This window comes from Mesitornis unicolor, unplaced genomic scaffold, assembly GCF_000695765.1.
Source record: "Mesitornis unicolor isolate BGI_N332 unplaced genomic scaffold, ASM69576v1 scaffold8821, whole genome shotgun sequence".
Classification (NCBI taxonomy): domain Eukaryota; kingdom Metazoa; phylum Chordata; class Aves; order Mesitornithiformes; family Mesitornithidae; genus Mesitornis; species Mesitornis unicolor.
In genome coordinates this window covers 42,357-57,951 of record NW_010165745.1, presented here as the reverse complement: position 1 = coordinate 57,951, position 15,595 = coordinate 42,357, and the positions used below count along the sequence as shown (strand labels likewise).

At 36.2% G+C, this 15,595-nt stretch overlaps 1 protein-coding gene across 1 annotated transcript in view; it reads left to right on the top strand.

Moving 5' to 3' along the window:
• Positions 1-15,595, top strand: part of VAV3 (vav 3 guanine nucleotide exchange factor) — a 110,326-nt gene that overhangs the window by 90,554 nt on the left and 4,177 nt on the right. Inside the window, exons 21-24 of the mRNA XM_010194742.1 lie at positions 631-665; positions 2,454-2,570; positions 3,257-3,344; positions 7,003-7,132. Of these exons, the coding sequence (XP_010193044.1) occupies positions 631-665; positions 2,454-2,570; positions 3,257-3,344; positions 7,003-7,132 (370 nt within the window). The remainder of the gene's footprint in view (positions 1-630; positions 666-2,453; positions 2,571-3,256; positions 3,345-7,002; positions 7,133-15,595) is intronic.

The window sequence follows — 15,595 nt, the reverse complement described above, 5'->3', positions numbered from 1 at the left end:
ATAAACATTATTGTTGCACATGTTTAGAAATACATATAACATCCATTAAGCAAACTAGAATCAGTTCGCAAATTTTTTTTAAATTGAATTTGAGAATCAAATTCCATGCTTATTAAAATCCAGTACAAGAGTTAACCAAGTCAAATACAAAGGTATGAATAATGTCATACAATACAATCTATGGATTGTCCTCAACTTTCAGAAGATTATAGATTCCATCTCTTAGCAGTCTTTCTAAGGCCATCCATGAAGTGTTTTTCATACGTGTTACTATAGATCTGTTGCACATTGCAATGATACTTTTAAGCAATATGTAGTATTGGGCTATTTTAGGTATGAAATTTAAATGTAGGCACTGTCTGACAGACTTCTAACAATTCTATTAACTAAAAAAATCTGCCTCAGCAACAAAGAGTTAAACTGTTGTGTTCTGCTTTCACAATAGTATGGAATATGTGACCTTTATTATAACTTCCTTCAAAAGAAAACAGACTTGCAGGCTAATTAGATTGGCTGTTTCTTTTAGCTTGCTTCATCTGGATGTTGACGATTAGATCAATGCTATCTAATTTGTGTTGATTAGGAAAAAGCCTCTTGATCCTCATTCTCTTGTATCTTTTCATGTCCTAGGTTCCTAAACCAGTTGACTACTCTTCACAACTGTGGTGAGTCTCTGTGTAGTCTTACAATCTCTTTGAAAGAAACAGTAATAAAAAGACAACAGTGTATATTACAATTTAATTCGTATTGGTTTAACCTTTCTAGGCTTCTGAAGAAGGCATTGTGTAATGGACAGTACAGCACCGTGCATTGCCCCAAAGCATTTCTGATGTAATAAAGTGCTTAATGATTTTGACATTTTGTTTAGCGGTCTGTATCTGTGCAGCCTTAGTCACAGAGGTCTGAAATAAAATAAGGAGAGACGAATATAATATGAAGTGTGCAAGTAGATCTCTCACATTAAATGAATAAAGAGAAGGAGTAATGTTAAATACACTAAACATATGCCTTGTGAATAATTCCGCATTTTCTTAAAAAAAAAAGTGAACAACGCAAACCTCTAGACACATAAAAAGACAAAGTATCAAAACTACAACCACTGCTGGTCTGGGGCTTATGTAGTGTGTGAACTCTTTACTGCTTCTCAAAAAGACGTCATGATTCTGAGAGAAAAGAATAAGCATCACATTTGTTCTTTCACTGGTTTTATACTTTGTCATTTAGACATCAGTTTTCCTCTAGTTTGCCAGAAGTCATATTAGAATCAGATCTAAACAAGTACTGATTTTTCATAACAAGCCGAATAGAATGTTTAAGATTTAAAATGGGCATTTTAAATTAAATTCTAACATTTGTTCTATTTATAGTTTTGTTAGAAGAAAGTATATCATTGGGATCAGTCTTTTTCTTCTAAGGACTTGTAACACTTAACTGAAAAATAACTTTAGGTTGAAACTTGCTGTATAAATAATGTATTTTGTGATAAACTTCAAAATGCGCTTTCCCTGGCGTGTTGAATGAAAATATTATTTCTTATTTAAAGCTCTCTTCTAATTGGTAGTGATGTATTAGTATGAAATTTTACATAGTAGTGTTCTGTGATACTGACTGCCTTTAGACCACTTTCTAAAATGGTAAAATAAGCATAATTTCCCTGAAAGCTGATTCACTTTCCTCAATTAACAGTTTAACCTCTAGTTTTGCAAATCAATGTCTGCTAACAACCTCTCATGAAGACCTACCCAGACCAGCAAGGCAGAACAAGGGTACAAATCTGCTTATGCAGTCAGACTGCAGGATCGGTGACTTATTTGTCTTAGCTTTCAACTTCTAGCAGCAGCTCTTTCAAATTTGGACATACTAGCTGCGTTTGGTTTTTTTTGCTTGTGGATATTTAGTCTACCCATTACACTTTAGCCTTCAGAGGTTATGAACAGTTATGAAACCAAATAAAATTGTGTATTTGTATAAATACCAGATTTTTGTATAAGTCTTATTTTGACCTAATATACTACTGGTGGTTGATTACCGACTGAGTTAAGATAAATCCCACTCAGGATTTATCAGGGAGTTCAAATGTTCTAGACCACTGTTTTATTGTTTCATTTGCAACACATGATTTAGAAAAATGTTTGGTTTTATGAGGTATTCAAGCCAGTAATCATTCAGGTAATGCTCAGACTCAAGTACTTTCTTTAACAGTCATTGTATTCAACACGGCACGAGTACTTTTCTAATTAAGAATTCCACCACCCCACCCCATTCCCCAGCGTGGAGGTTTTTTCATGTTTTCTTCTTCATTCAAAGATCTGGAAGTGGTATTCAGTTGCAACTGAAGTGTTTTTAGGTCCTCGACATGCGCAGAATAATGGGACTCTGCATTGCATATTTCATAGACCTTTCTTTGTAGCTTTGAAAAAATCATAGACAATTTTTATTGATCTGTGTTACAGGTTTGCAGGAGCAATGGAAAGATTGCAAGCAGAGAGTGAACTTATTAACAGAGTAAATAGCACTTACCTGGTACGGCACAGGACCAAAGAGTCAGGAGAATATGCAATTAGTATTAAGTAAGTGGAATAAGATCTTCTACAGAAAGTTTTCTTGTTCGCACTTCTGTCTAGATAATATTTGAAATAAGTAAGGAAAATAAAAACCTGTTTCAATTTGTGTAGTCATACACAGTCTTTGGGAGTCAATATAGGAAAACTGAGACAAAAAACTGACAAAAATACCCAGGATTTATAGTAGGAAGTAGCAATGGTTTTGTAATGCTGGTGTAGCAAATGGGTCTACAAAAATAATGGTCTACTATATTGGGTAAGAGTAAGCAAGTGTTTGGAGCGTAATGTGATCTGCTTCTCTGAAGTGAATGTTTCATTGTCTTCAGAGAGAACTTGTCGAAGCCCTTTGCATCTTGGATATTTCAGTAAAATGTGGATTCATAAATTCTGTGGGTGCAGATTATTGTGGGGATCTTGTTTGCTTTCATGTTGTTTATCAACATGAATATAAACATAAGATATATGGCAATTCACAATTAGAATGAGCAGACTTTTTTCAGAATACAGATTGTTTTCAGCTGTACTTCAATAAATATATTTGGTTAATTAGATGTCAACTTTGTTTTGGCACAGATATACATTTTGTTTTAAGAATTTATTTGTGTGGTGTTATTTGGGCATGTCCTCAGGTAATTATTGATTGTGTCTGATTAAAAACACATTTATATTCATAAGTTATTCATTGCCCACAGGTACAATAACGAAGTGAAGCACATCAAGATTTTAACAAGAGATGGCTTTTTCCACATTGCGGAAAACCGAAAATTTAAAAATTTAATGGTAAGCGTTGATTAGGTTTTTAACAATGTGCCATTTTCTGTGTAGCTGTTGGCTGTTAGTGAGAACTATTTTGATTTGTGAAATTACAGAATGCTGCGAGTGTGAGAGATTTTAATTATGACCATACCTACCAATAGGATATTTTTTTTATGTTTATGGTCTGTGCTCTTAAGTGATGGTAGTATGTGCTTAAAACTACATACTCATATTCAGGACTGGACTGTGTCCCTTGGAGTGATGTGGAAGAGAGTATCAATTTGAATCCCATGCATCAGCTCGGTATGGAGCTAGGCTGAATTTTAAAAGGAGAATTTGTTGTCTTTGGAAATCTTTCTCTATATAGCAATGATCCGTAAAAGCAGCCAGGTGGAGTTTCCTTCCCAGCCCAGCACGTGTGCATGTGTACTGCTGAACATAATGATGCCCAATGATGTGCAAGTTGCAAAGAAGGATAGAAGGTGCAGCTGTGTCAGAGAGCCCAGAAAAACTTGGGTGAGGCTGGTCTTCCTGGTCCTGGTATACCAGGCAAAGAAGTGCAGCTAGACAATGGGCCTGTCTGAACTGCCAAGCAGCTGTGTCAGAGAGCCCAGAAAAACTTGGATGAGGCTGGTCTTCCTGGTCCTGGTATACAAGGCAAAGAAGTGCAGCTAGAGAATGGGGCTGTCTGAACTGCCAGTAACTCAGAAATCCTTTCTGGAATAATAGAAATTTGGAGTCAGTATCGACTAGTCTAAATTAAAGCAGCTGTATGCCTGCTTCCAACTTATATTCTCTGGCAGCAAACCACTCACTAGTAATAACACAAAGCATAGGCTCTCTCATTAACTTTCACGTGAACTATAGGCATAGTTCATTCCCCAGAAATAAGAGTTTGGTGTTATAACTGCCCAGATCAATGAGTTTTCAATGATATGTCGGAGTCATCTTGTACTGGGAAGAAATTATTTTTTTTGAACTTCAGTTTGAAAGAATTTCTTGATAGCTAGTTTTGCTCAGACCAGACTCATAAATACAAGGTGTCTGAATAAATTACCTTAGTACATTCGTAAAATTTTACTGCTTAAGCATTTTTGGATGCACTGTTAAAGGAAGCTCATTCAATATATTAAATTTAGTGCAATCAATTGGATTAAAACTTACACTCCAGCCTTCCAAGTGCTCTAAAACAAGAAATAAAAATTAAGGACAATGCAAAACAAGAGTAGAGACAGAAGCTTTAAAACTAAGAAGCCTTAGAAATTATTTTAATTTAACCACTGATACAAGAGCATCCTACAAGTGGTAAAAATAAAACAGAAATCTATGCTGACCCTGTTTGAAATAAGTGCTCTCTAGAATGAGAAGAACATAAGTTTCCTGATGAAGAACGCATCATGCTGTTTCCACACTCTAATGTCTTTATCTGACTCTTAAAAAGCAGTGGTGTTTAGTGTTAGGGCTGGGAACCCTGGGATCTTATCACTGGTAGCAACAGAAATCATAGTGTTCCTCAAATGGGTAAAGGATGTGACTACTAGTCTGAGTAGAATTGGGAGCAGAAGAGAGACAAAGCCAGCAGCCGTGGAAACCTAAAGTAGTGATCTGCAGTGACACAGTGTTCTGGGCTACTTTGGAGGTAACAGAAGTAGAACAGCTCTTGTACATTGTTTCAATAGAGCATTTGAAAAACTTTCACAAGAGTAATTAAAATGTGCTGAGTGTGTAAAGCAGGCCAAGGTGCAGTGAAAGGTCAGCTTTGCTGCTGATGTGAATCATGGTAGTGTGACAGACTCCTGAGGAGCCCCATCCATGCTAGCAGGAGCTACTTACCTTACTTACCTGTTTGTAAGCTTGCTACTGTGATCTGTTCAATAAATGTTTTGGAGGCAGGAGTTTCGTTGACTCTTTACGTGGAAGAATGGTATAAAAAGCTAAAATTTAAAAACAACTGAATCTTTGTGACCCAAAGTAAGTTGTTTTTTTATTCTCAATTTGGAACCATTTCACTTTGCTGAGAAATAAAATCTGTCCAGTTGAAATTCTTACTATCTTTACCAAACCACATAATTCTTACAGACTTTTGTGGTACAAAAAGATAACAAAAGTTTCATACTAATTATTTTTCCATTTATCCAGAAATCCTACTTTGAATGCTGCTTACTTACAAATCACCCTCTCTGTTGCCTTGGTAATTTGGACGTCTGGGTAGTTGTTGATCATATGTGATTAAAAGTTTGGTTGCTGATATTGTAGCTTGCGTACTGTGCTGATACCAGACAACAAAGCCCAAACAGTTCTTATTCTCCTGGTCTTCCTGACCTTCCTGGTTTCTTGGAGTGCCTGGCAGGTCTGTGACTATGAACTGCTAAAAGCAGGTCTGGATTTTACTTAGTTCGGACTCTGACTTAACAGTAATCTTAGAGTCAGCAACAGCTCACAGCATGGGGAGTGAAGTCCTCCAGAGTTCAGAAAACAATCTTTAGACTAGTTGTCAAGATTATCAAATTATCTTCAGATCTTGTTATCAAGAACTAGATCTTGGACTAAGTTTATGCGCTAGAACTTGGACTAAATAATTTGAGAATCATTTTGCTTGGCTGGAATTAATAAATCATGAGGTAGGCTGTTGTAGGCTAATTTGTAAGTACATTGCTTTGTGCTTGCATTTTTCAAGAGTGGAATCCTGCAGTTGAAGTGTCATTAATCAAATGAAATACATTTACTTTGAGTTGTCTGGTCACTTTTTATCTTATTCTAGGCTCAGTGTACAAACCATGTGATACTGACGTTATTAGGGCTAATACAAATGTAAGAGACAATGGAAGGGGCTGAAGACTGTGAAGGAATGACAGGAGCTGTCAGTATTTTGATGGGTGTTGCCTTCTTTAGAGTAGAAACTGAAGTAACTTATCTCCTTGGTTACATAAAATAATTGTGCCAGTTTTTAATATTTTCATATATGTGTGTGTGGGTGCATATATACATAAAACTTGTGCAATATGTAAAATTCATCTCGGCATGCGTGTGTATGTATGTGTGTTTGTATGTTCATGTACACACATAGACACAGAGATGGATATTTGGATTGGGTCCAAGGAGAATCTGAAATGCTGGGCTTTTTAGTCAGTATGCACTATCTGGAAACCTCCTCCACCCCCAAATTTTAATGGCAGAGCCTTGAAGGTTTTACATGATCTGTCCTTCTGCTTATTAAGTTGATATTGACTTATGTGCTTATATGCAAGCCTTATGCTTTATTTTGGATCTGTGTACTTACAAAAGCATTTGTGGATAAACACCACTTATCATTGCAAAAGAAATTTGAGAAAACAGACAGTTACTGTTCTGTACTTAGCAAGCAGCTGACCTTGCCTTCTGCCTGACTTCAGAAAAGCAAATACGTGCTCAGCCTGGCTCAAAGGAGCAGCCAGTGTTGTCTCTGACAATAACATTGTACTTAAAAAAAACAACAAACAGCAAAAAACCCCAGTTTAGTGGCAGTGTAAAATCAGTCAGTATTTAGGATACTTAATTTTCAAAAAATAAACATGTACTGTGAGAGATTATATTGTAAAATAAGGTTACTTGTATGATACATCTGTCATTGACTGTACACCAGGATGTTGAAAAGGATGTGATTTCAATTTCCAATGACGGTAGTATTTTCCCTTTCTGAAAGGAACTCATAGAGTATTATAAGCACCATTCTCTCAAAGAAGGCTTTCGAAGTTTGGATACTACTCTTCAATTTCCATACAAAGAATCTGAAAACTCAATGGGACAAAGAAGTAACAGAACAGGTGGCAACTGTGAGTGTTATAATTTTTGTATATCATTGTAATATTAAGTAGTAAAACGACTAAGGTACTTTGAACTTCTTAATTTTCCATTTTTGACATATACCCAATTAATATGATAGTGCTTTTAGCCATGATTTTTTGAAGCTAAGCAGATTCAGATCTGCCAGGAAGTTTATAAACATGTCTACCAAGTTTGTCTTGCTGCCAAACTTAAAATCTCCCTGATCTTCAAAAAGCTATTAGGCATGCTGGTGAGAGACTAAACTTCATTCTGCCTAGTTTTTTTCAGACATTTGCATACTTACAGCTACAAGTGTTAATAATATCTGTGACAATTTCTAATCCTTAAAAAGTGACTTAAATAAGTCAGACTTGCAGCGTAACCATATGAAGTAGCATCTCAGTAATACTACATAAATTTCTCAAAAAAACCCACTAGATTTACTGTATCATAATTGTTTTTATGCCTGCCTTTTAACCTTAAATGTTTATTACAGGCCTCTTCTGAAAATTTTCTGAAATTTACTGAGCTACTGTACAATGTAAATAGCAGTTAGAAAGTTTTGAAGTTTAGAAATAAACTGAGAAGATTTACAGTGCATGTAGTATCTCTTATTTAACCTATTACAACTTAAGTGGAAGTTAGCATGATTTTAGGACATGTACAAGTTCAATGTTAATTATAAAAACTACCGCATGGCTAGACTCTGGAAAGTATATAATGTTTCTGTCAAAGGGCGAATATTAGATTTGCAGTTCTGCAGACAATGGCTGTATCTTTATACTGCAACGGATAATAAGAGGAAAATAAAAATTAATGGGGATTTTAACAATATGAAGACTGCTGTGGAAAACCATAGAGTTCAGTCTAGTCTTTGTGACTATGAAGCTGCCTGTGTTACTTTCATTTGCTCTTTGTGAGCTTTTTGTTTACTTGCTTGCCTTTGGTCCATAACATTTCTATAGCTTTGGAGACTTTCTTCCTCCTCTAATTAAAGTGAAGATAACTTAGGGCAGATGATTGTAAGAAACCAGTGTGTGTCTGTGCGTTTCATTTACTTTCTGTCTCCCAGTTCCTCTTTATTCCTTCCATTTCTGTTTTTTTTTACTGCTTCTCAGGAGTTGTGTCAGTTGTCTCCGTGCTATGCTGTATCTCAGCACATCTCTGTTCTTGGTGAATTTATCTGTCCTGTCCTTTCTTTTCCCTTTAGCTTGTGATGTCCCTTTTCTTCTCTCTTCCTCTTGCCATCTCTTGTACTTCCCTCACCCCTTGCCTCCTCACAGCATCGAGGCTTTAATTGTTTAAATGATGTGCCCTGCTTAATTTACTTTGCATTTGTTTTGGTTATTATTGGCTGTGAGCAGAACTGATCTGTTTTCTTTCGTTTTTTTTCTTAGGCCAGTTAGAATGCATCAGTACTGTCCACCAGCTTACTAGTCTGCAAGAGTGTTAGCTCAATCATTTCACGCTTTCCGGGACACAGGACTTATGGTTCATCCTCATTACTTTCAGTCCACATACAAAAGAAAACATGCCCTTTAACAAGATCTTTTAGGCGGTATATGGAAGAGCAGGAGAAACGTGTGAAAAGCTCTCATTTTAGCCAAGGTCATGAGACAGCACATCTCTGTTGCAGTAAATATCAGCCATTTAATGTTGCAAACTACAAAAAAACCCAAAACCCAGTAGTTAAAAGGAAGCCAGACAAGTCAGTTGAAGAGAAGGGGCACTTTCCTTATCTCTCTCTCTCTCTCTCATTTATTTATTTATTTATTTATTGTTGTGCAACTACTCAGTGTGACATTTACCGTATTTTAACAAACGTGGGGCTGAAGCTAGTGAATGCAATGACTTTATGACAGTTTGAAGCTAGTTTTAGGGAGGTTTTGGGTTTTAACTCAGTATTTTGTGCTATACTATACGTGTGGCTGTATCTGGATTTTTTTCAATGAGGCCATCTTTTCAAAAGACATCTTATTAAAAATAGCTCGTCTTTAGCATCCACAATTGACAGAGTAAGTGGGTAAAGTATTTCTAAAAACATGAGTTGAGCCACTGTAGACTTTGACAGAGTTGTATCATTTTCTGCTGCCAAAATCGTACAGCTGCTGTGAAATTGAATGGCGATACCAAATTAACCTCACTTACTAGAACAATGTGAGAAAGAATTCTATTAGTTTTTCTATAATTGCCACATTTTCATTTACCCATTGAAAGAAAGGAGATCAAGTGGTATTTCAGTTTACTTGTAATTTCTGATATGAATCATAATAAATCATCTTGTAGCCTCTTAAATTTTGAGGGAATTTGATTCTCCCTTCAGCAGCATCGACTAAATTTTTAGAACAAAAATCTTCATTTTATGGAGATAGTTAATTTGGCTTCCCACTTTAATTTGAACTTTGCTTTTTAGTCTCCTGGTCTTGCAGAAGTCACCCACTGTGTTCTGATATTTGTTGTACACTTTTAATGTGATTGTGAGAGCTGTCAGACATTTACTTTTCTCAATATAGAAATTCAAGTTAATTAGGAAGACTTTTGGGGAAATAGTACATTCTTTCTTCTTACTTTTTCAGTCCTAGACTTCTAGACATAATATGATCAAATTTTGTTTTGCTGCACAGATACATACTAATTCTTACATTACATTAGAGGGGTGATCGACCATTTAATGAAATAAAGGCAAAAATGGACTAAAAGTTGACATTCTTCAACAGAATAGTTTTTGGCACTTTATTCCAGTCTGCTGATGCAGAGCACAATCGTTGAGAAATCTGAGTCTTTATGAGATTTAGATATTAATGTAACCTAAATCATGAAGCCAAATACTATTTGAATGACTGTTTTTCATCACCTGTAGATAAGGAGTAGGTACATTAACTAGTTAGATAACATCATTCTACTGCTTAATGCATTAAATGTGTAAGAGTGTCTGTTAATTAAGTAAAATAAAACTAATGTCACCCCAACCCTTAAAGAAAAAAGAATAATAACCCAGCCTTTCTCCTTAAAAGCCAACACCAAACCCCTTATCAATGACATTTAAAAATAGACTAGTTATCTGTAGAAACCTAGTAGGATTTTGTTGCCCACATAGGTTTAGTTGTCCATAATTTCACACATGATACCAAACGTCCAGTTTTATTAGAAAGAAAAATTCTCAAAAAATTACAATAATGTATGCAGCAGCCACCCCCTATATAGCACCTAACCTGTCTTTATTCCTGCATACTACTTTTCTACACTATTTTTCTGCTTCTGTAGGAAAAAAAGGAAGTTACTTATCCCTAAGAATGGGCACACTACTTCAGTTAAGTTGCCCTTGTGGTTTGTGTAACATATTTCCACATAGAGGTGTCACCTGGGGTCACTAGCTCCAGTGTAAGCAAGTTCCTTAGGTTACCTCGTGCATTCTCAGATAATCCATTCAGTATCTGAGGTAGAGAAAGGGTTCACTGTGAAGCATCAGAAGGGAGTTTATGGTGTGCAAGAAGCCCTGGAGTATGTTTACTTTGTATTATTCTGAGATACTAACCTAAACTGCTGTTATTTTGTGTTGCATGGTGTTTTTGTTATTTGTTTGTTTTTGTTTTCAACAAATACCCATAGCTTAGGAACGTTAAAATACAGTATCGGTCCTGTTTAGTTTATTTATGCTGATAGTTTCATTGAAAACAAATGAAACAACAAACAAATCTATCCTTATCCAGGTAAGATGCACAGAGTTTATTCTCTGTAAGTTCCTTGTATAAAATAGTTCTAGTAATCATTCCTGCAAATAACCATTTTGAAGCAAAGTTTTGTTTCATGTGTAGTCACATGAGTAAATTCAGGTAAACAGCTGTATGTGATGAATAAAATCCTGCTACGTTTTTAAGGAACACTCTTGGTGAGTAATTATAGACATTATTAGGCATAATGTAGAGGCTACATTATCATTTATCTAGTTGAGGATGGACTTCCCTTTCCCCAAATCACAGCTGGGAGCGAAGATCCCAACTTTATTAGACTTTGTACAATAAATATCTTCATTGCCTCTTTGAAAGAAGGCCAAAATGCAAAAACATGTCAACAAGCTGTAGTTCCATTTGAAGCAATTTTAGTTCATTTCATATAGTTTTGTGTTTAAAAATATATTGACCCTGGGTTTGTTGGCAATAGAGCAAGTGTACCTCTAACCTTTCACCTGAGGAAGCTGTTAGAGGGACTAGGATGATGTATGGGTTCTGCCTAGGCCAAACGTACACTTTTCTTTGCTTGGTCAAGATTTTTATCTCAAGTCAGGGAAAACTGCAAGGATGAACAATAATGTTGGGACCTTATAGGATGTAGTTCAGCTGTGGAATTCCTATCGAGGTTAATGATCATCAGGGCAGAATGCATATTTTGTCCCATGCATATTATGAGACCCCAGTTCAACTGGAACTAGACTATATTCCTAATTAAAAGTGTGTGACTGGCCTTCCTGGGCTCAGGAGGAATTCTTTTGTATGCATGAGTTCCTGCTCTTGTGCAGTTAAGAAGTGGGGCACATAAAATTAAAGAAGAAAAAAAAATGTTAAACTTGAAAATACTTGAGAGAGTTTGTGGTTATAATTTGCTTCTCTGAAACCCTGAATGAGTGCCTTCTTTTTACTTTACTCTTTGAAAAATGCAATTGTTAAAAATTAAATCATAGATCCAAATTTTCTAGTTATTATAGTCAATTTCCTTCCAGACATCCTTAGTAGGGAACCTTAGTTTCCTTATTATCAATGAATTATATAGTTAAAAAACTATTATTTAAATCTTATGCCAATATTTCAATGTTCTTTTGCTTTTCTCTTTTTCTCTTTCTTTCTCTAAGCCCCTTCTTTGTTCTGTGGGTTTTCTTTTGTATCTCCTCCAGACTACAGCTTTGTTCCCCCTTCTTCCACTCCTTTCTGGTCAGGTACTGCTTTACTGCTTTTATATTTCTTCTAAATTTGCTTCTGTTGTTTCTGTGTGCAGCAAGCGGGGGAAGGGACGAATCTAATACTTCAGTTCTTCTCTAACTCCAAAAACGGAGTTATTACATGTTATTCTTGGAGTGTAACAAAAATCCAGCTCTTAAACTTTTCAAAAAGTGTATATTTTGATAAGCAAGTTGAATAAATATTGCAAAGCTCAATAGTTGCAGCAGATTCAATCAATGATCCACTTGACTGTTAATTTGCGATGTAGTTGACATCTATGAGCTAATGTATTTTTAATGTATTTGTTCAAATGCACAAACCTGGAAATTTCACTGCTTGCACATAAATAATATATTCGTCCCATCCCTGCAGCAAACCATACTGCAGCAGCATCTTAGAATACAGTAGGTTTTTTGTAGAAAATGCTTTCTTTAAATTCTGCATTAACATTGTTAATTAATTTTACCCATCTGTTTTCTAAATATTGTTTTCTTTATTATCATTTAACCATCTCTGACTTTAATAAATGCAAACATTTTAAACTAAGAGACTGCATAAAAATTCTTAAAGTAGTAGGCATGATAGTCTGAATTAGTGCATCAATATGGCTATGACTTGCTCTGATCTCTAAGATCTAGTCTTTCAAAGAGGTGAACTGCATCACTGGGCAATTCAAAAAGAATTTTGCTAGTAGGAGGATAAATGCCTTCAAGGAGCATATGGAAGGAGCAATTGCTGCTGAGAACACAGCGTTCACTCACATTACACCTTTGTGTACGGGACGTCAAGAGCTTGGCCTAGGTTGTGCAAATGAGGATGGAGGCTGACTTTTGCACTAGGGAGAGGGAGGTGTCCAACATGCGTGGATGTGGATGTGGTCATAACAAATATCTGACGAGGAGATCTGAGTAGTCAGTATGTTTAAACCTGCCCCAGAGGTCATCCAAATTGCTTAGTGCTCTGAGATGGATTATTAAGTCTTTTCAGAGGGGAAAGTTTCTGGAGGGGAAAAGGATATAGGTGGCAGGTTGGTAGTAAAATGGCCAGTGTGCTTACTTGTGCTGAGTGTCTCTGATGAGCCCTGTCTTGATTCATGACAGGGACTTCAATCTCATTGTTCTGTACTGCTCTTGAATGTTTTGCCCCTCAGTTCGCTCATTTGGAGAACATTTCTTCCATTTCTATCTCCTTACATAGAGATTTGGGGGGAGGGCAGATACTTTTACTTGTTTTCAGTAGTCACAACATTGAGAATCCATGCTTTAAGGCACTCTTCCAGTTGACATTTACTTATATAAACTACATATCTGTAGAAAAGATGAATAGAAAGCCATTCTGGTATGGCTGTTTACCCTGTGGTCATAACATTCAGCTGAAATGTCTGAAGCCCTCACCTCAGAGAACACAAAGAATGTAAGTTTTCGCCCTTTATTGTAGGTAAATACTATAAGCTGCTATCATTTTGGGTGAGGACAGAAGATGACCTCTTTCATTCAACTGTGTAGTGCTTGATCATAAAGTCCATTCTTACTGCAACTGATCTCTGTTCCACAAAAAAAAAAAGGTGGCCTACAGTAATAGAGCAGCAATCAAGACTCAAGAGTTACGTTAAACCTATCACATATTCCCATATATGGTTTCAACAAATTACAATTATTTTCCTTTTTTTCCTATTTAAAAAACTGCTTTATCAGAAAACTCTGAAGTAACTGTAGCAGTAAGGATTCACTGTCTTGCATAGCACAATATGCTGGTGGAAAATATTTCTTAAGACAAGTACAAAATATTGAAGGAAAGTATTGATTAGTAATACTTTAGGTGTATCTACGTGTTTGGATGGGATTTCATACTCTGATAAACAGGCTATATTGTAAGTTTTTAGTGAAACCATCTTTTTAAAAAATAACCAAAGAATTTGCTTACACTAAATGAACAAACAATTATTTCATGATACTACAATTATTTTTTCAAAAGGCTCTTCAGGGCTGGCTTAGTTCTGCTGATATGTAAGTTGGTAACACGGGAGAAAGGTTAAGCCGACTCCTGAGCACTGCTGGACTTGCTGCCCCATGCTGTGTCATAGACCTGAGGTTTGGTTAAACAGTGCGAGTAAACGTACATCGCTTCAAGGAGCGTGGAAACTAATAGAGCAGCCCTTAGGGGCTATGGCTGCAGAATTATGAGAAGCCCATACTGCAAGGAGAGAGAAACAACTACTTACAGCTTTTTTAATGATATATTGACTCTTGTGGAATTTTAAGCATAGGCAGAAATGTGAGCTTGATGAGCCTGCTGCGATCACATGGAGCCTGTTTTGTTTGCACCCCAGTTCCTTCATCAGTGACCCAGACTCAAAACTTAAAATTCATTTGCAGCATATCTATCTCACTGTCAATGAGAAGCTTTTCCGGCATACTCTAATGTGAATTCAAGTTGACTGTTAATTCCCTGTCTTTTCTTCTTCTGTTTGCAGAAGGAAAGGCTAGGTTAAGCGAAAGTGTATTTTTTTCCTCATTCGTGCATGTACCTTTTATTCACCTCCCTCAGATTTCTCTCTCTATTTCCTGTTAATCCTCTGAGTATCCCCTTCTAATACAAAAGGTTTATTTATTACTGTTTTTCAATAGCTTGTTCTCTTTTTTTTCACTTTTTGGTTTTTTTCCGCTCTCTTTAGTATTTCTCATTTACATTCTCCTGTTGGGCACTTTCTTTCTGTCAATCTCTGCTCTTAATCCCATTCTCTCTGGCTTTCCTCATTCTCCCTGTAGCTGTCCTCTTTCTTTCCTTCACTCTGTTTTTTCTACCTCCCAGCTGTACAGATGTCCTTTCCACATGCTGACTGTCTTCCCTCAAGTTTCATTTATCCTGGGACAGCTCTGATTGGGAGTTCAGGGCTGATGGTCTCTACTCAAGTTGTTTTTCTGACTATGTCACCAGAGGGGCATGGCTAATATTTTTTCCAAAATTAGCACTGTCATTTTCCTCTATTCCATCACTCATCTGGCTTCCTTTTATGTATTTTCTATCATAAGTATCCCTTTTATTTGAAAATATGGATATTGGATTCTAAATCCAAATTTTGCTACTTTCTTCCTCAAGACCTTTAGAGATAAGTGATTTTGATTTCTCATGCTTCTTTCTCCTTTTCCTCTCTGGCTTTACAACTTGAAAAAGAGTTAGAAGTCCTTGTTTCCACAAGATCTACTCCTCTTTCTCCTTTTATCCCAATTGTCCTCAATATTTTCCTCAATATTTTCCCTCTTTATTATTCTTCCATGCATTTCTTCACTCCTTAGTTCTTTTCTTCCATGCTTTCCCAAATTTGTTCATCTTTACCTTATATAATCTTCCTTGACCCTTTATCTCCTTTCTAGAATGTGAACTGATCCCCAGAATCACTGAATCACTCCTTCTGTCCTGCGATGCATCCCCAAATCTGCCAGTGATGTTGCTGCGCACCTATAAATGGTTACTGACCTTACAGTCAATAACTGCTCTTTTTGTTTCTCCTTTCTCCAAAACTATTGCTGCCCATGA